This window comes from Musa acuminata, chromosome BXJ2-2, assembly GCF_036884655.1.
Source record: "Musa acuminata AAA Group cultivar baxijiao chromosome BXJ2-2, Cavendish_Baxijiao_AAA, whole genome shotgun sequence".
NCBI lineage: Eukaryota > Viridiplantae > Streptophyta > Magnoliopsida > Zingiberales > Musaceae > Musa > Musa acuminata.
In genome coordinates, this window is record NC_088339.1 from 25,204,334 (window position 1) to 25,218,868 (window position 14,535).

The window sequence follows — 14,535 nt, forward strand, 5'->3', positions numbered from 1 at the left end:
TAGAGTATATTTAGTTTATACTAGGCGTATAAGATCTTGGCTTCGCATTGCTTGTTGAAAGGTCATTAGACTTAACTAATAAAAATATTATGAAACAAATTAATAAAATGAATGCTAAAAAAAATATAATAAGTTCAATCTAATATTTATAAGAATGACAATTGTAAACAATATAAAAACTTCATTCCTGTTTATAACTAAATATTTGAGTGCTAAAGAAGATAGATTTAAATATGTTGATAAGTCATTAATTAGTATATTAATAAAAGAATTTACTATGACTTAGTATTATGACACTCGAGGGATTATAGTTGAATGTGATAAGAGATTCTCTTAACTAGATAAATTATAGAAATCACTATGTACTATATTAGAAAAGTTAGTGTTATAGTACATAGAAAAAAATATGATATTGATGACATACAATCTGTATTGGTAGTAAAATTTAATATAGTATTATATTTATTAGACTTATTAGTATATTTTATAAAATTCATATGTACGTGTAAAATACTTTTAAAAACTTTTAAAATCTAATTTAGTAAAATTATTTTAAAATACATTTTTATTTATTTATTTTGATTTTAAGTTTTTATAACTTACCCATTAATGGATGAAGCGAAAGAATGTTAGATTATGTGATCTTATTTAATTAGGTAAGATATGATATAAATCTAATTAAATTTTGATTACGAATATAGATTAATAGAAAGAAATTCCAATTACGATAAGATCCATTACGAGATGACATTGATGAGGGGAATCTCCTAGGGACCTCCAAGAGATTAACATTTGATATGATAACATATAAAAGAGAGGTTACAAATCCTTTCATATCTTCTTTAGTGTTTTTTTCAATCCTTATAGTGATCCTATGAAAAAATATGAATATATCAAAAGACAAATCTAGTTTTTCTAACAGATTGATATCGCTACTTTCGTTGAATCATACGATGATATATTTATAGATCAAATAAATATTTTTTGAACGACATCGAAAGGTACATAATCATAATCTTGATTTATCATTATTTAATATTAATTTTTTAATAATAAAAATATAATTATAATTTTTATACTTATAATAAATAAAAAAAAATTATTAGCCAGAACTCAGGCAAATTCCAAGCATGATAGGAAGATTGAACAAACCATTAGTTCCTCTACTCAAATACGGTGGATTCTCTCTCTGGTGTTGTATTTGGGTTAATTTTGATTAGGTGAGTTTGTCACCATGTTTCTTTTGAAAATGGTCTCTCTTTTCCACGAGACGTTTACGGTTCACAGAATATATATGGATCTTTGGGCTGTTCCCTCGGACAATCATTCTTTACATTTCTGACACGGCTTTCCTTGACACACCGGTCATTCTTTGATGTTTTTTATTTGACGTAATTTATAGTATTATATCACAATCATGTTTTGTCTTGTGGAGTGATGCTTTTTCTCTTGAGAGGTTCCCTTGACAGAACAAGTTCCTCTCTGCTCTTCATGTCTCAATTAGCTATTCTGCTTGATAGTCTTTACTTGTCGTCTTTTAAAACAATCAATAACATAAAATCATTTAAACATATTAGGATTGATAAATATTCTTGAATTTATGAAGTCGATGTTTTTAGAGGCTATGGGGTTCCCGAGTGTTTATGGTGGAGAATTTGATCTTACTGTGGATAGAAAGTATTGAACTGCAATCAACAAATGGATTGTTCTAATAAAAGGACAGTCTCACATTAGTCCCAATCCTACTTTAGTTTTGCAGATTCACAAGACTGGTAAATTTGCTTAAAATCGACTGATGATGATGTTTTTCTGGCAAAGGGAATGTCGCTAATGGTATTGTCTTTTTCCTTGTCGACTATTGATCCAAGTCAACACTCTATGATCTCGATTAGTCTCGAACAAGGGATTAATTCGCATGCCGACCTGTCCCTAACAAGTCTGCCAGGTTAAGAAAGTTCAATTGTGTCCCAAGGAAGACTCCTACGAGTTTTGGATCAGCAAAACTGTCGAGTCTTCTTTCTTACTCATGTTCATCATGTGTTGGAAGAATTCACACATCAAAAGGCAGAACAAGAAGGAATAAGAAGAGGAAGCAAACAAAGGTGTCGTCGTTTCCACTCTGCAACCAAGGTGTCAGCATCAGGAGGAGCCAATTAAGGAGATTCACATCCACAGATTAATTCCTTGGATGGTGTCTTCCTGCCGCAGGAGCTGAGTGCCATTCCAGACTTTGCAGCACCACAAGATCCTTGATCTCGTGATTCCTACCACAGGTTACATGAAACTGGCACAGCATGGGAAATTTGTGCTTTCGTATGATGCCTGAAGGAAAAGGTGTTTCAATCGAAAACTTATGGCCAGTGATAGACGTAAAGGCACCATCCTATTCTTTCTGCGGTATGTTCTTCTTCTTCTTCACAATGATGGAAGCAGTTGTATGAGGTAGAAGGAAAGCAAGCAGCTGTCAGATGAGCTACAAAAAAGGTAGACAGCAAGAAACCATGATGTAGTAGCCTCGATGCAAGTCCATGTTGGCTGCTGGAACAAAAGGTTGTTTAGGATTTGCATCAGTGACTTGTGAGCTTAGGAATCTTAGTCGAAGAAAGGAGCATTTCATCCATGTTTTGCAAATCACTGAAAGAGGAAAACTCAATTTGCACAAGTGTGGAACTTCAACCAGAACAAGCTTTGGCTTATCACTCTTGAACATCATGTCTATACACCCATTACACAGAGGAGCTCTAAGAGTTGGAAGAGAGTCGCTATCTCTACCTTTCTTGACTCGATTTAAACCTGTCCGAAACCTACAGATACCATATGGAAATCCTTACCGTAGATGTTTGAGGACTGCAACTGCTGCTGTCCTTGCTGATTCTGCTGCCAAGTGCCCAGACCAACGAGTACAGATTGGCTTTCGGTCTTGATGTCATATTGCAGAGGATGACTTTGGCTTTGGATTGTTGCCGATGCCGTAATGGTTCCTTGAAGGTACTCTGACCATTTGAGGTCCTCGTGTTCCCGTTCGAGCTGGACGTGGGCGTTCTTTTCTGGCGTCAGCTCCGAGAAAGGGAGGATGCCACCGTCGAAGGAGGTGCTGCTTTGCAACTCGATTACGCTACCAGTGTTCATGCTGCTCCGGCGACTGTTACTCAAATAAACATCACTGCTGCACTGAATACCATCAATTTCATCACGGAAAAGATCGATATTTGGTTTCAGGCTCATCAAAGCTGAGATGTTTCCGCTGGGAACCGATAGCAGAACTGTGGATATCGTGCTGCAATTTAACTCCTGGTTCATTTCGAAGAGAGGAGCGCAGTCAGGGGCAAAGCCTGACTGTGGAAGAGGGGATAAGTGGCAGGCCGATGAGCTCTCATGGTCGTGGAAGAAGCCTTTGGTCGGCGTCACCGAATTCTTCCATGTTCTGCTCTCGCCTGATGATGATGATGATGATGCCGGCTTGTGTACCGAATGCTTGGTTTTCTCCAAGGTTGTGGCGGGGGCTTTGAGATCACCGGAGTTAGAGGTCTTGTCTTCCATCTCTGCGAGCGGCTTGTGAGTGTTGGGGTCGATGCCACTCTGCCTGAGCTTCTTCTTGACGCAGGAGTTCCAGAAGTTCTTGATCTCGTTGTCGGTCCTTCCTGGCAAACGTGATGCAATCTGTGACCATCTGCAGAGGTTGTGGAGTCAGAAACAAGAAAGAGAAGACCATCTGCAGGGGGTTCTTCTACCTGTTCCCGAGCACTGCATGGAGTTCAATTATGAGACTCTCCTCCTGCTTTGAGAACGTCCCTCTCTTGAGATCAGGCCTCAGGTAGTTTATCCACCTCAACCTGCAGCTCTTTCCGCACCTCTCAAGACCTGAAACGATTGCGCATATGAATACAAGAGGCAGCGGAGAGGACATATTTTGGTTGAATTGGCAATGCGTATATGCATTACCTGCTTGTTTAGGAACTGAACTCCAGCATCCATGGCCATACTTGGTTATATGCCTGATCAGCTTCTCATCTTCCTCAGGAGACCACAGGCCTTTCCTCAGCTTCTGCTTGTAGCAGCATGATTGCCTCCCCATTCCTACCAGGAACAAAGGCCTGCCAGCGGAAGTGTCGGCAACACCGAAGGAGGCGTCGGAATCAAGTGAAGGGCCAAGCTAAAAAAGAAGAGGAAGGGCGAGTCACAGTCAAGTGGTTGGATTTGAGTCGAGGTTGCCTTCTTCTCTTTCCTCTCCTCTCCTCTCCTTTCCTTTTCTTCTCCTTCGTTTAAATGTTGGCAAGAAGAGGGTTGAATTGTCTGAAATGCTCACGTCTTATCTCCTTCTCAGAACCAATGTTTGGTGTGGCCATGGTGGGGCTGACATGAGTCTGATATTTCCAGCGAAGAAGCTTAAAATATTCTGATGCTGATCACTGCAGTACAAGTAGGAAGACAACACCGTCTCTTTGACCATGAGGTTTCCTTCCATCTGTAAAACATCAATGTCCACGAGTCCTGTTTGCCAAAACTGCAGTATTGACTTTGTTCTGTCCCAAAAGGGCCAGTAAATAGAATTCCCTGTTCGATCTCCACAAGATCTTTGTGTCAGAGGGTGCAGAGAGGTTCTGGTTTGTGGGAACATCCCTGGACTCATGGTCACTGCCGAAATCCCCATCGCCGAACAGAAAGAACGCAACATCTATGTCAGTTCAGAACACACAGCATCTTCCTTTTACCACTACTCGTTCTCTCGGAGCAACTTCATCTCTGAATGCATTGTGAATAGTGATCGACTGGCAATGTATAGGTTGATGTTAACATCTGCTCACACTGAGGGCAGTCATACTGATCTTTAGTGCTAGTGTTAGTTTCACAGAACGATATTAACTTGGATTGCAAAAAAATCTGCATCATTTTCATGCAGTAAAGCTTATATGGTGCATGAAAGTGTGATTAATTTTCATGCAAGTACCACAGTGGGGAAATTATGCATTACATTATGCAGATAAAAGTTTGCTTAATTTGAATTTGGTCACAAGAATTTTCATTGAATTTTTTTTGTCATAAAAGTGTGGAACAATACAGTCGGTGGCGATAAGTGCGAATATTTTATGAAATATAGAATATTTATTAACATCTAAAATTATATCAAAAAAGTATGAACATATTAAATATTAGATTACATTTGTATGTTACATAGCATATCAAATTAAGAATTGTAAATGAATCATAATCGTCGATCATATGACAGGTATTGAATCATGTATGTGGCTTTGCTTGGTGAGAAAGATCACAATTGAAGAATGTTCTCAACAAGAGTTCATTCTCTATGAACCTTATTTAAAAACAACTAAAATTATTTCCTATTTCTTTTACAGGGTAAATGAAAAATATGGTCATTAGAGAGATTTTTTTCTTGGAAAATAGATTTTTTCGGATTAACATATTTACAACTTGGTTTTGTTTGCTACCAATCATTGCAACACATTGAACCATTCCGTATGACACTCTGCAATGTATTCTCAGTCAAACAAAGAGACCGAAACATGCCAATGCTGCTTCGATGATATTTCATGATGTGGACCAGATTAATATTTGTGGTGGTTGTCACGTTGGACCACCCTTGCAATTGATGGAAGCCATTGCTTCCATTCTATGGCTATCATCACACTGTATCCATCCTGTTTCCAACCAGTGTTATGGACCCCCCCCTAATGTTCAGCTGTACATGAATCATGTATTGTTGTGCAATTACAAGCCAACCTAGCAAAGTTAATGCCAAATACTCTCCATTTATAATGAAAGATTATCATTTAGAACATAAACACAAACCATTTGGAGATAATCTAAGAAATCATCTTTGGATCACTTGTCAGGTCCTATACTGGCTTGAGCTACAGATCATACCTATGCAAGAAGAAGGCGGTGGATAAGAACACTCTTGACTTTGTGACAGCATCCCTATATATTTCTATACTGCTTGTCGACTCTTCTCTCCCATAGTTGGATTACTACCAGAAGCTGGTCCTGCAGAAGTTCTCACTCACAGGCAAGGAAGAAAAGGAATGGAAGAAGAAGAGGTTGTTGATTTGCTGAACTGATGTGGTGGCTAATTTGGCTGATGATGTAGTGGATTTGACCCACAGGTGGTCCTCATTTTCTTGGGACAAGCTGACCTTCAATGCCTGCACTACCCTACCAAGCACATGTCTGTACACAACCACAGCCATGGCCATGACCGACTGAGTCCTCCATTTATCTACCTCCACCACAAATGTCCGTGGCCTTCTCTGGGACTTATCTCCTAAGCAAAATAAATGGAGGATAGAGATGGGGACGGAACTTAATTATTGGGTGTGGAATGTGCTCCTTCTCTCTATGCCTGGCTTCAGGAAGGGGGGACTGGAGATGAGTGACCTACTGCTGTGTCTTGTTGGGTTGTCAAAGGAAATGAATTGGTCCTTCCCCCACCTTTTTTAAGGTAATGTTCCCTTCAGAATAAAGTACACTGCACCCAACAATGCCGGCGGATTAGGTGGGAAGGGCATCCATATATGATTGCAGCAGTCTCAGTCTCTTTGATCGGTTCCTTTCAGTTTACGCCACCCTTGAGCAATACCTTATTCCGATCACTCTTCGAAGAAGAAGAAGAAGAAGAGCTGTAAACGAAAGCTATCCTCTATAGATTGAAGGGAATATTTAGCGTTACTTGAAATCCGATTTGTAGATCTTAAGATTGACATCCATCGTCTGAGGACACACTAGGAGTTTAATCTATGTGATTGTGACAGTGTGTGGCAGAAGGCCACTCGACTAGAGGCGACCATCAATCACGTCCTCGTCCTTTTCAAGGTAACATGCACGTCTCAGTAACCAACGTAATTGCGATCTCATGCCATGGTTCGTGTCGATTTCTCTTGGACACATCCACGCCCACTGCTCACCTTCTACACTACGGTCGTCGACGTCCATGCAAGCCATGAAAAATGCATGCATCAATATATCTAATAATTTAATTAAAAGAAGTTTGGGAAAATGACTTGAGAACTACATCCTCTTTTTCGTAATTAAAACTCCGCCATGACATGCATCTGATCGATCATTCTCCAACTGTATATTACGCATCAAAGTGACATAACCTCCCACCTCATCGATTGACCGCCCGTAGGATCATCTTCGCAGCACTGGGTAGGTCGCTAGATTGCATCAACCACTTGAGCTGCAACCTTTGTATGTGTGTAGTTCAAATTGATTGTTGTTGCTATTATTACTTTTCAAAGAAGGTAGGATAAATGAGCTCACGTGGACACCGTTCTGTGGATGCAAAACACACGTGAGGGGAGTACGTTAGGAAAAGGGCACTCGGGGCCGTTAGTAAAGGAGGTGGTCCCTGGTGAGGAGATGAGGGACCCAACGGAAGCCACGAGCACGGTAGTTCAGGAGGACATGGTGATTTTTTGGGATTTAAGTGTGGAAATAGTGTTTAGTATTCAAATGTTAAAACACATCCATATATCCATCTAAAATATTAAGATTAATTCTTTTTCACTAGGCTAATAATAGTAATTTCAGGTTAAAAATTATATAAAATATAAATCTCTCGAAATTTTGTCAGTTCTTAGAAGATATCTTATCTGATTAAAGAATTGATTAGTAATCAAATGACAGTCAATTAATATAAGAATTTACAGATATTTATATTTTTGTAGAAATAGGCACATTGGACTTCAATTTGCAAGGATAAATGGAAAATGATGAATTTCTGAAAAAAAAATATTTTAAAAAAATTTTAATTAGCGTCCTAACTTTTAAAATTTCTCATAAAGTATCTTTTATTAAAATAATGAGAATATCTTTATCGACCACCATTTTAGTCTAGAATCGTTGTCCATCATCTACCTGCCTTCGTCTTCATCTACAATATCTTTCACCAAAGTGACGATGGAGGCAACCAAGGGCGGAGGCGACATCGATCCTTGTGCCTCATTCTTCCTCGCTCGTAATTCTTTTGCTTGCGCCTTCATCATTGGTCACATATATTATGGATAAGGACGATAAGGACGAGACACGCAAAGATGAATTTGATAAGATAAAGAGACATGAGTTTGGGCAACTATATTCATTTCTGTTATCGCAAATAAGAACAACGAGAGTGAGATGCATAGAGGTGAGTCCAATTAAAGTTAACAAGAGCCGTGGAGGTAGGGACGAGTCTCACAGGATGCATGATGATAGAAGCAAAGATAAAAGTAAAATGATATTTTTATGTAATTAAGAATGTTCTGTTGAAATTTTTGGCAGTTGGCGCTGAAAATTTCTAGGCATTTTTTCCGGGTTCGCCAAATACAAAAACGATAACGATTCTCTTGTCTGCGTTCCCTTTTGGGGTCCCCGCCGCCTCGCTGTCGTGACAGCCTGGTGCGACCCCATCTAGCGGCGGCGTCGTCGTCGTTGTTCGCCTGGTCCAGTGTTCTTCGGCCATCTGTACAATAAAAGATTCCCGACGGCGCTTGCCATGTGGAATCTTTTTATTCCTCGGCTTAACCAACGTCTAGTACAAACACGCGGCCGCAGGCGCGTTTAGCGGGATGCTTCGCTGGAATCTGTCGCGATTCCCTCTTCTGCACTAATCTCAACGCGAGCCGGGGTCAGAAAGGACACCACATGCCAACGTGATGATCCTATGGACTGAGCGGATTCGGGTCATACGTTCTTGGGCCTTAATCTTTTAGATCCGTGGCTGTACTTCCCTACATATATCTATTCATATCGTAACAGTATAAGTTTAGGAATCGAGTTAGTTCAAGTGCGATCTCACAATCCTCGTGACTGCACTTAAATTCAATCGGAATGTTGAAGGTCTCCCTAATATATTCACGAGGGACTTGTCTCAAAGGATCCAATCACTTCAATGAATGACCAACCTTCACTAGAGGAGGAAGTTTATTCTACCAACATCAGCAATGGTGATGGAACTAATGAACGGCCAAAGTTTCTTGTAGAAGAAGATGAGTATCTGAACCTTCAATTAGGCTTGAAATGGGAAAGGCAGAAGGTCAAGTACTCCGAGTGTCTGAATGCTTTGAAGTGAACGAAACGAATTGGGGGAGGGAGGAGGGTGTTGATTATAGGGGCCGTTGACCCTTTGTTTAGGAATAAGTTATTATACAATATTTATTTATAAATTTATCATTTTTTCTGTAACGCAGACTTCATATAGGATTTACTTGAATTTTAATTATGTTTCAAATAATTGCTTTACAAAAGTGTACCATAATGTCTCGCGATATCATATTATTCATTTGGTTTTCTGCTCTGACAGCAAATATTTTGCTCGAGTTAAATAAACTTATATCTTTTTAATAACGAATCCTTAATCCGAATCCAATTCAACTACAATGAACATGAGTTAGATCCAATTTCCTTCCTGTTGGATTAGATCAAGTCATGGTCCAAAGTAGGTGCGAGTATCTCATCCCAAGTCCACGCTTCTTACATCATACGTGGTCGCGGGTGCTGCCGTCCATGGCTCTCTTCTATAGCTCCGGTGCCATATCGAACACAAGAACGCTCAGGCACGTCAATTTCCATGCGCTGGGTGGTACGTTCCGCCATCCATGGTATCTGCCACACACAAGCGGGGCCTTCGCTGCGAGGCCGTCGTCGTCTGCGGATCCCCTCCCGTTGTACTGGATTCGCCACAAGATGATCTCCTCGGTCTCGTACAAGTTGGGATGGAGAAGGCACTCGTGCACTATCCATTTCATACTGAGGCTCCTGCCTTCGTGTTCTTCTTTCTCGGGTCACCGTTGTCCTTCCCCGACGAACGAGGCGTCGATCGGCCATTTCCTGCTCAACAAGATCTGTAATCCGCCACTGGGAATCCCCTCGGGCTTTAGCATTCCCGAGCTGGACGTAAGAAAGCGCCCTGGGAACTGATGATCAGCTTCAGATGGACGTAACGACGGCGATCACATGAACTGAGTCTCGGGTTCTTGAAGGACAATGGTGACCCGAGAAAGAAGAACAAGAAGGATAGGAGCCTCAGTATGAAATGGATAGTGCACGAGTGCCGTCTCCATCCCAACTTGTTCGAGAACGAGGAGATCCGAATCCAGTTCAACGGGGCCATCTTAGGCGTAATTATGTAATAATTACCTTAACGAGGGAAGGATGTGGCTTCCAACATTTTGCTTGCTCTGTATCGATGTTCTTAAGGTCAAGATTGAGTTCATTTCTTACAGCCACGAACAGCTTCTGAAGAGGTTCATCATTTCCATATATTCTGCTGCCTAGATGAAGACATCCATGATTTTGGTGTATAAACAATAGTTGATCAACTATAAAATGATACTAAGCGAACAAAAATGAATATAATAAATATAAATAAAACATAATCTTTGATCGATTCCTATTTACAATTCCTGAGATAGAGGTGTTCAAGAAAGCTCCCTACGAATTGATGGTCCGCTCCAGCTACCTTTCCACGGGTGTGTCCTGCTTTGTCCGCATGCCCAACTCCAAAGCCAAGGATAACAGGTTGAAGCGGAAGATGCGCGGTGGAACCTAGCTCACCAACGGCAAGCCCCGTGACATACCGCATTAAGATAGGAGGGCGGCGATCGCGGAGACTCGGAGGAGCCTCAAATTCTTCAAGGACAGCGGTGATCCGAGAAAGAAGAATAGCAGCCTCGGTCTGAAGTGGATACTGGACGAGTACCGCTTGCACCCCAACTTTTTCGAGATGATCTGCTCCTCCGAGACCGAGGAGATAATCATGTGCCGAATCCAACACAAGGGGAGGATAAGAGTGGCGGCGACAGCCTCCCAGCCAAGGTCCATCTGTGCAAGATACCCAAGAAACACCGGAGCCATGGAGGGCGGGACCTGCCACCCGGCAATTGATGTCCCTGAGTGTTCTTGGGTTCAATATGACTACGGAAGAAGAGCCATGGATGGCAATGACATTAGATGTCTCTGGGTGTTTTGGGATTCAACGTGGCATTGAAGCTACAAAAGGAGTCGTGCCATCGTATCTATGACACTGGCCCGATAAAATTTACAAATGTCTTAGGAAAATATTTCTAGACGATAAAACACCTAAAACTACTATAAAAAAAAATCCAAACTATAAACCCAAATTATTTTAACTAAGTATGAACTTAATAAAAATTAAACTCAAAGTAAATAATTAGATTTTTCTTATGGTACATCTGACTTCAAAGCCGAGACCTTTATTTATAGTTACAATAGGAGATAACAAGCTTGATTTTCCCGATGTGGGACTATGTGGGACTTGCCAAACTAACAAATCTCCACCTTGGCATATCCCAACATTGACAATTAATAAAACTTGCTCCACCTTTTTCACAAAAGCTTTAACGGGCAATCACCAATAATGAACACCAACCAAGTTCAAGCACTGGTTGAACTTGTAAACCGAAAGAGGCTTCATAAGCATATCAGCTGGATTGTCCTTCGTATGAATTTTCTGAACAAAGACATTTCCCTCAACAGTAGTATCCCGAATAAAATGAAACTTCACATCGATGTGTTTCGTCCTCTCATGATACATTTGGTCTTTAGTCAAATGAATAACACTTTGACTATCACAGTAAATTGTAGTAACACTTTGATGCAGACATAATTCGTCGAATAAACCTCTTAACCATAAAACTTCTTTGATCGCCTCTGTCACTCACCGTCATATATTCTAGCTCTGTAGTAGATAAAGCCACAACTAGTTATAAGGAAGCTTTCCAACTAACTGCACAACCGTCAACGTAAAAAAAAACATAACCTGTCAAAATCTTCGTTTATCAAGATTCGCAGCATAATCATAGTCGATGAAACCAACTAAAGTGTCACGATTTTTTCCAACGACGGATGGATATGTTTTATCCCTTATGATGAATTCTCTCTGGTAAATGAATAATATTTCTCATATCGTATTCACAGCGGATGGAATAATATTTCTCATTGGCTCTCAAGAAATTATCATCAATCCAAAAAATATTATATAATATTAGTATTTAGAATCATACTCTAATTAATCCTTAATTGGCCTAAACTTTACTTGAATCAATCCAATTGATCCGAACCATACTTAATCTAACCAAAACCTAATTGAACCAATATAAAATCCTCATTGACTGATTTGAAATCATCTCTAATTTGATTTTGGTTAGGTCTAATTAGAAAATATTTCATGAAGTATGGAGATGAAAATAAAATTATCTAATTATTAGAACCAAAATTTCTAACTACGAATAAACATGATTTCCATGTGAACGAATCTAATATTATAAAAATTTTAAAATTCATAAAAAAAATTCTAAAAATTATGAATCTATTTATGCATCCCTTAATAACAAAAATATAAAATCTACATACTACTAAAAGCCAAAGAGTCACACAACTTACCTCTACAACAATCCTCTCATGCCTGTCCACTTATATTAGGGCCATGCTCCATTGTGAAAAGGAGGGAGGGATCTATTGGTCCTGAAAAGAGTCTTACTAGGGTTATGAATCCAATCAAAATATATTCGAAGTTAATAATTAATTATTTAATTTAAAGTATTTTCTTTTTAATAGACTTTGATTAGGATTCAAACCCCCTCTTTTAATTTATTATATATATTTATTTCCTATTTAAATTCAGATTTATTCTGAATTCAATTTGTTTAGGGATTACATTCCTCCCCCCTTCAAAAGAAAAAGATCCCCAAACTTGATTATACCTTGGTGTAATATATATCTCTCTTTGTTCCCATCATAAAATAGATGAGATAAATCAAAACATAAATTTATGTTCAATGATGAAATCTTATTGGATCCATCCTTATCTTGTTCATCCTTCATATGCATAACAAATCTACAGGTTAAATGCATTTTAAAGGGACAAATTTTAGGGGATGGTGTGGAACAGTTGTGGAAAACCTTTAGGAAAAATCATACTTGGAAGGAAGGTTTTTTATTTGGGAGAGTTAAGAAAAAAAAAGGATTTTTTTTATTTTTTCCTTATAAAAGTAACTCAAATAAAATAAAATTATCTAATCTGCAAGAACAAAATGTTTGTTATGCTTAAGTAAAGAATCTGCTCGTGTGAAACATAAAATCATGTAAATGATTGTTTACATGTCTCATAGACCAAATCTAGGAGCAAATTTACTCTCGTGACCAAATCTCATAACACCTTAAGTGGTGATACTTTGTAAAGGATATGGTTCCCAATTTTAAATTCATCTCGTAATATCTTAAGTGGTTATATTTTCTAAAGGATATGGTTCCCAATTTTAAACTCTAAGTCTCTTTTCCTTTAGCTAGCATAATTTTTTTATCTATTCTGAGTCGATAATAGTTTTTGACAGATCTCTTTTAGATTTCAACATTTTTTGAATCGATTGTTGCTTTACAGATTGTCCATTTGTTTGAAGATAAAAAATCATACTAAATTTTAATCGAGTCTCCAAAGTTTTTTTTTTATGAACTTCTTTAAAAACTCAATATGAACCTTAGATTCCTATTAGATACAATGCTTACCAGAACCCCATGCAATTGAATAATCTCTCTAACATACTACTATACTAATTTCATAAAAAAAATCATAAAATTATAAAAGAAATTCTTAAAAATTTTAAATTAGTTTATACATCCCTTAATAATAAAAATTTGATATTTATATACTACTAAAGAGTCAAAGAAACCTGTATGACAATCGTCTCGTGCCTCTCCACTTGGATCGATTTATTCGTTGCTTTTTCATCATAATTGTTCTTGTCTTGACTTTTTATGTACTTTTTCATACTTATCTGAGATCTTTGCCTTGGTGATAATGTACTGATTGACCATTTAGAGTATCTCGAGTATTATCATCGATGACCTCTCTACCAATGATTAGAAAAGATAAGAGAGCCTAAGTCCCATCATAAATGCCTATATTACAAGTGACGAATGACCAATTTTCATCCTTCGAATTTCGTTCATGTATCAAGTGACAAAGTTTGAGAGTATTTCCTTCTCTCTTTGCTTAAGTTCGAGAAGCATTATCGTAGATAGTCTCGAGCAAATATTCATGAGGAAGTGAAGCTCGAACTCCCTTGTGAGCTGAGCAAAAGAACTGATGGAGAGTGGCTTCAAGTAAGTATATCATTCTCACGCCACGCCAAGCCTTTTAACGTAGTTGGGAAGACACAATACATTAGGGTGTTCAAAGTATAGTATAATGAGATTTGGGCACGAAAAGCAATAATGTGCTCCACTAGGTCGGTACTATCGTCAAAGGCCTCCAATGATGGGAAGCGAAAGTTTGTCGAGATCAGCTCCTCTTGGATGTTCTAGGTGAATGGCGATCGATCGAGGTGGGGTTGACCGATCATTCTCCTTTGGATTGTTGAAACTCTCATCGCATCTCTTGCAAACATCGATCCATTTGTCATAGTTGGATCCTTAGGAAATAATTCGTTGAATCTACCAATTGGGTCTTGAACTTAGGTGGAGTAGAGTGGTGGTGCAATGATTCGTTAAACTTCACGGTTGGAGAGCGGGGTGCTCCCT

At 38.8% G+C, this 14,535-nt stretch overlaps 1 protein-coding gene across 1 annotated transcript; it reads right to left on the reverse strand.

The window, feature by feature from the left end:
- Positions 1-2,665: 2,665 nt before the first annotated feature.
- Positions 2,666-4,269, reverse strand: LOC103976068 (transcription factor MYB61). Its single transcript, XM_009391252.3, has 3 exons — positions 3,943-4,269; positions 3,732-3,861; positions 2,666-3,670 (listed from the first exon to the last, which is right to left on the reverse strand). The coding sequence occupies exons 1-3, from the start codon at positions 4,073-4,075 to the stop codon at positions 2,788-2,790; spliced, it is 1,146 nt and encodes a 381-aa protein (XP_009389527.2). The 5' UTR covers positions 4,076-4,269; the 3' UTR covers positions 2,666-2,787.
- Between the last annotated feature and the right edge of the window lie 10,266 nt (positions 4,270-14,535).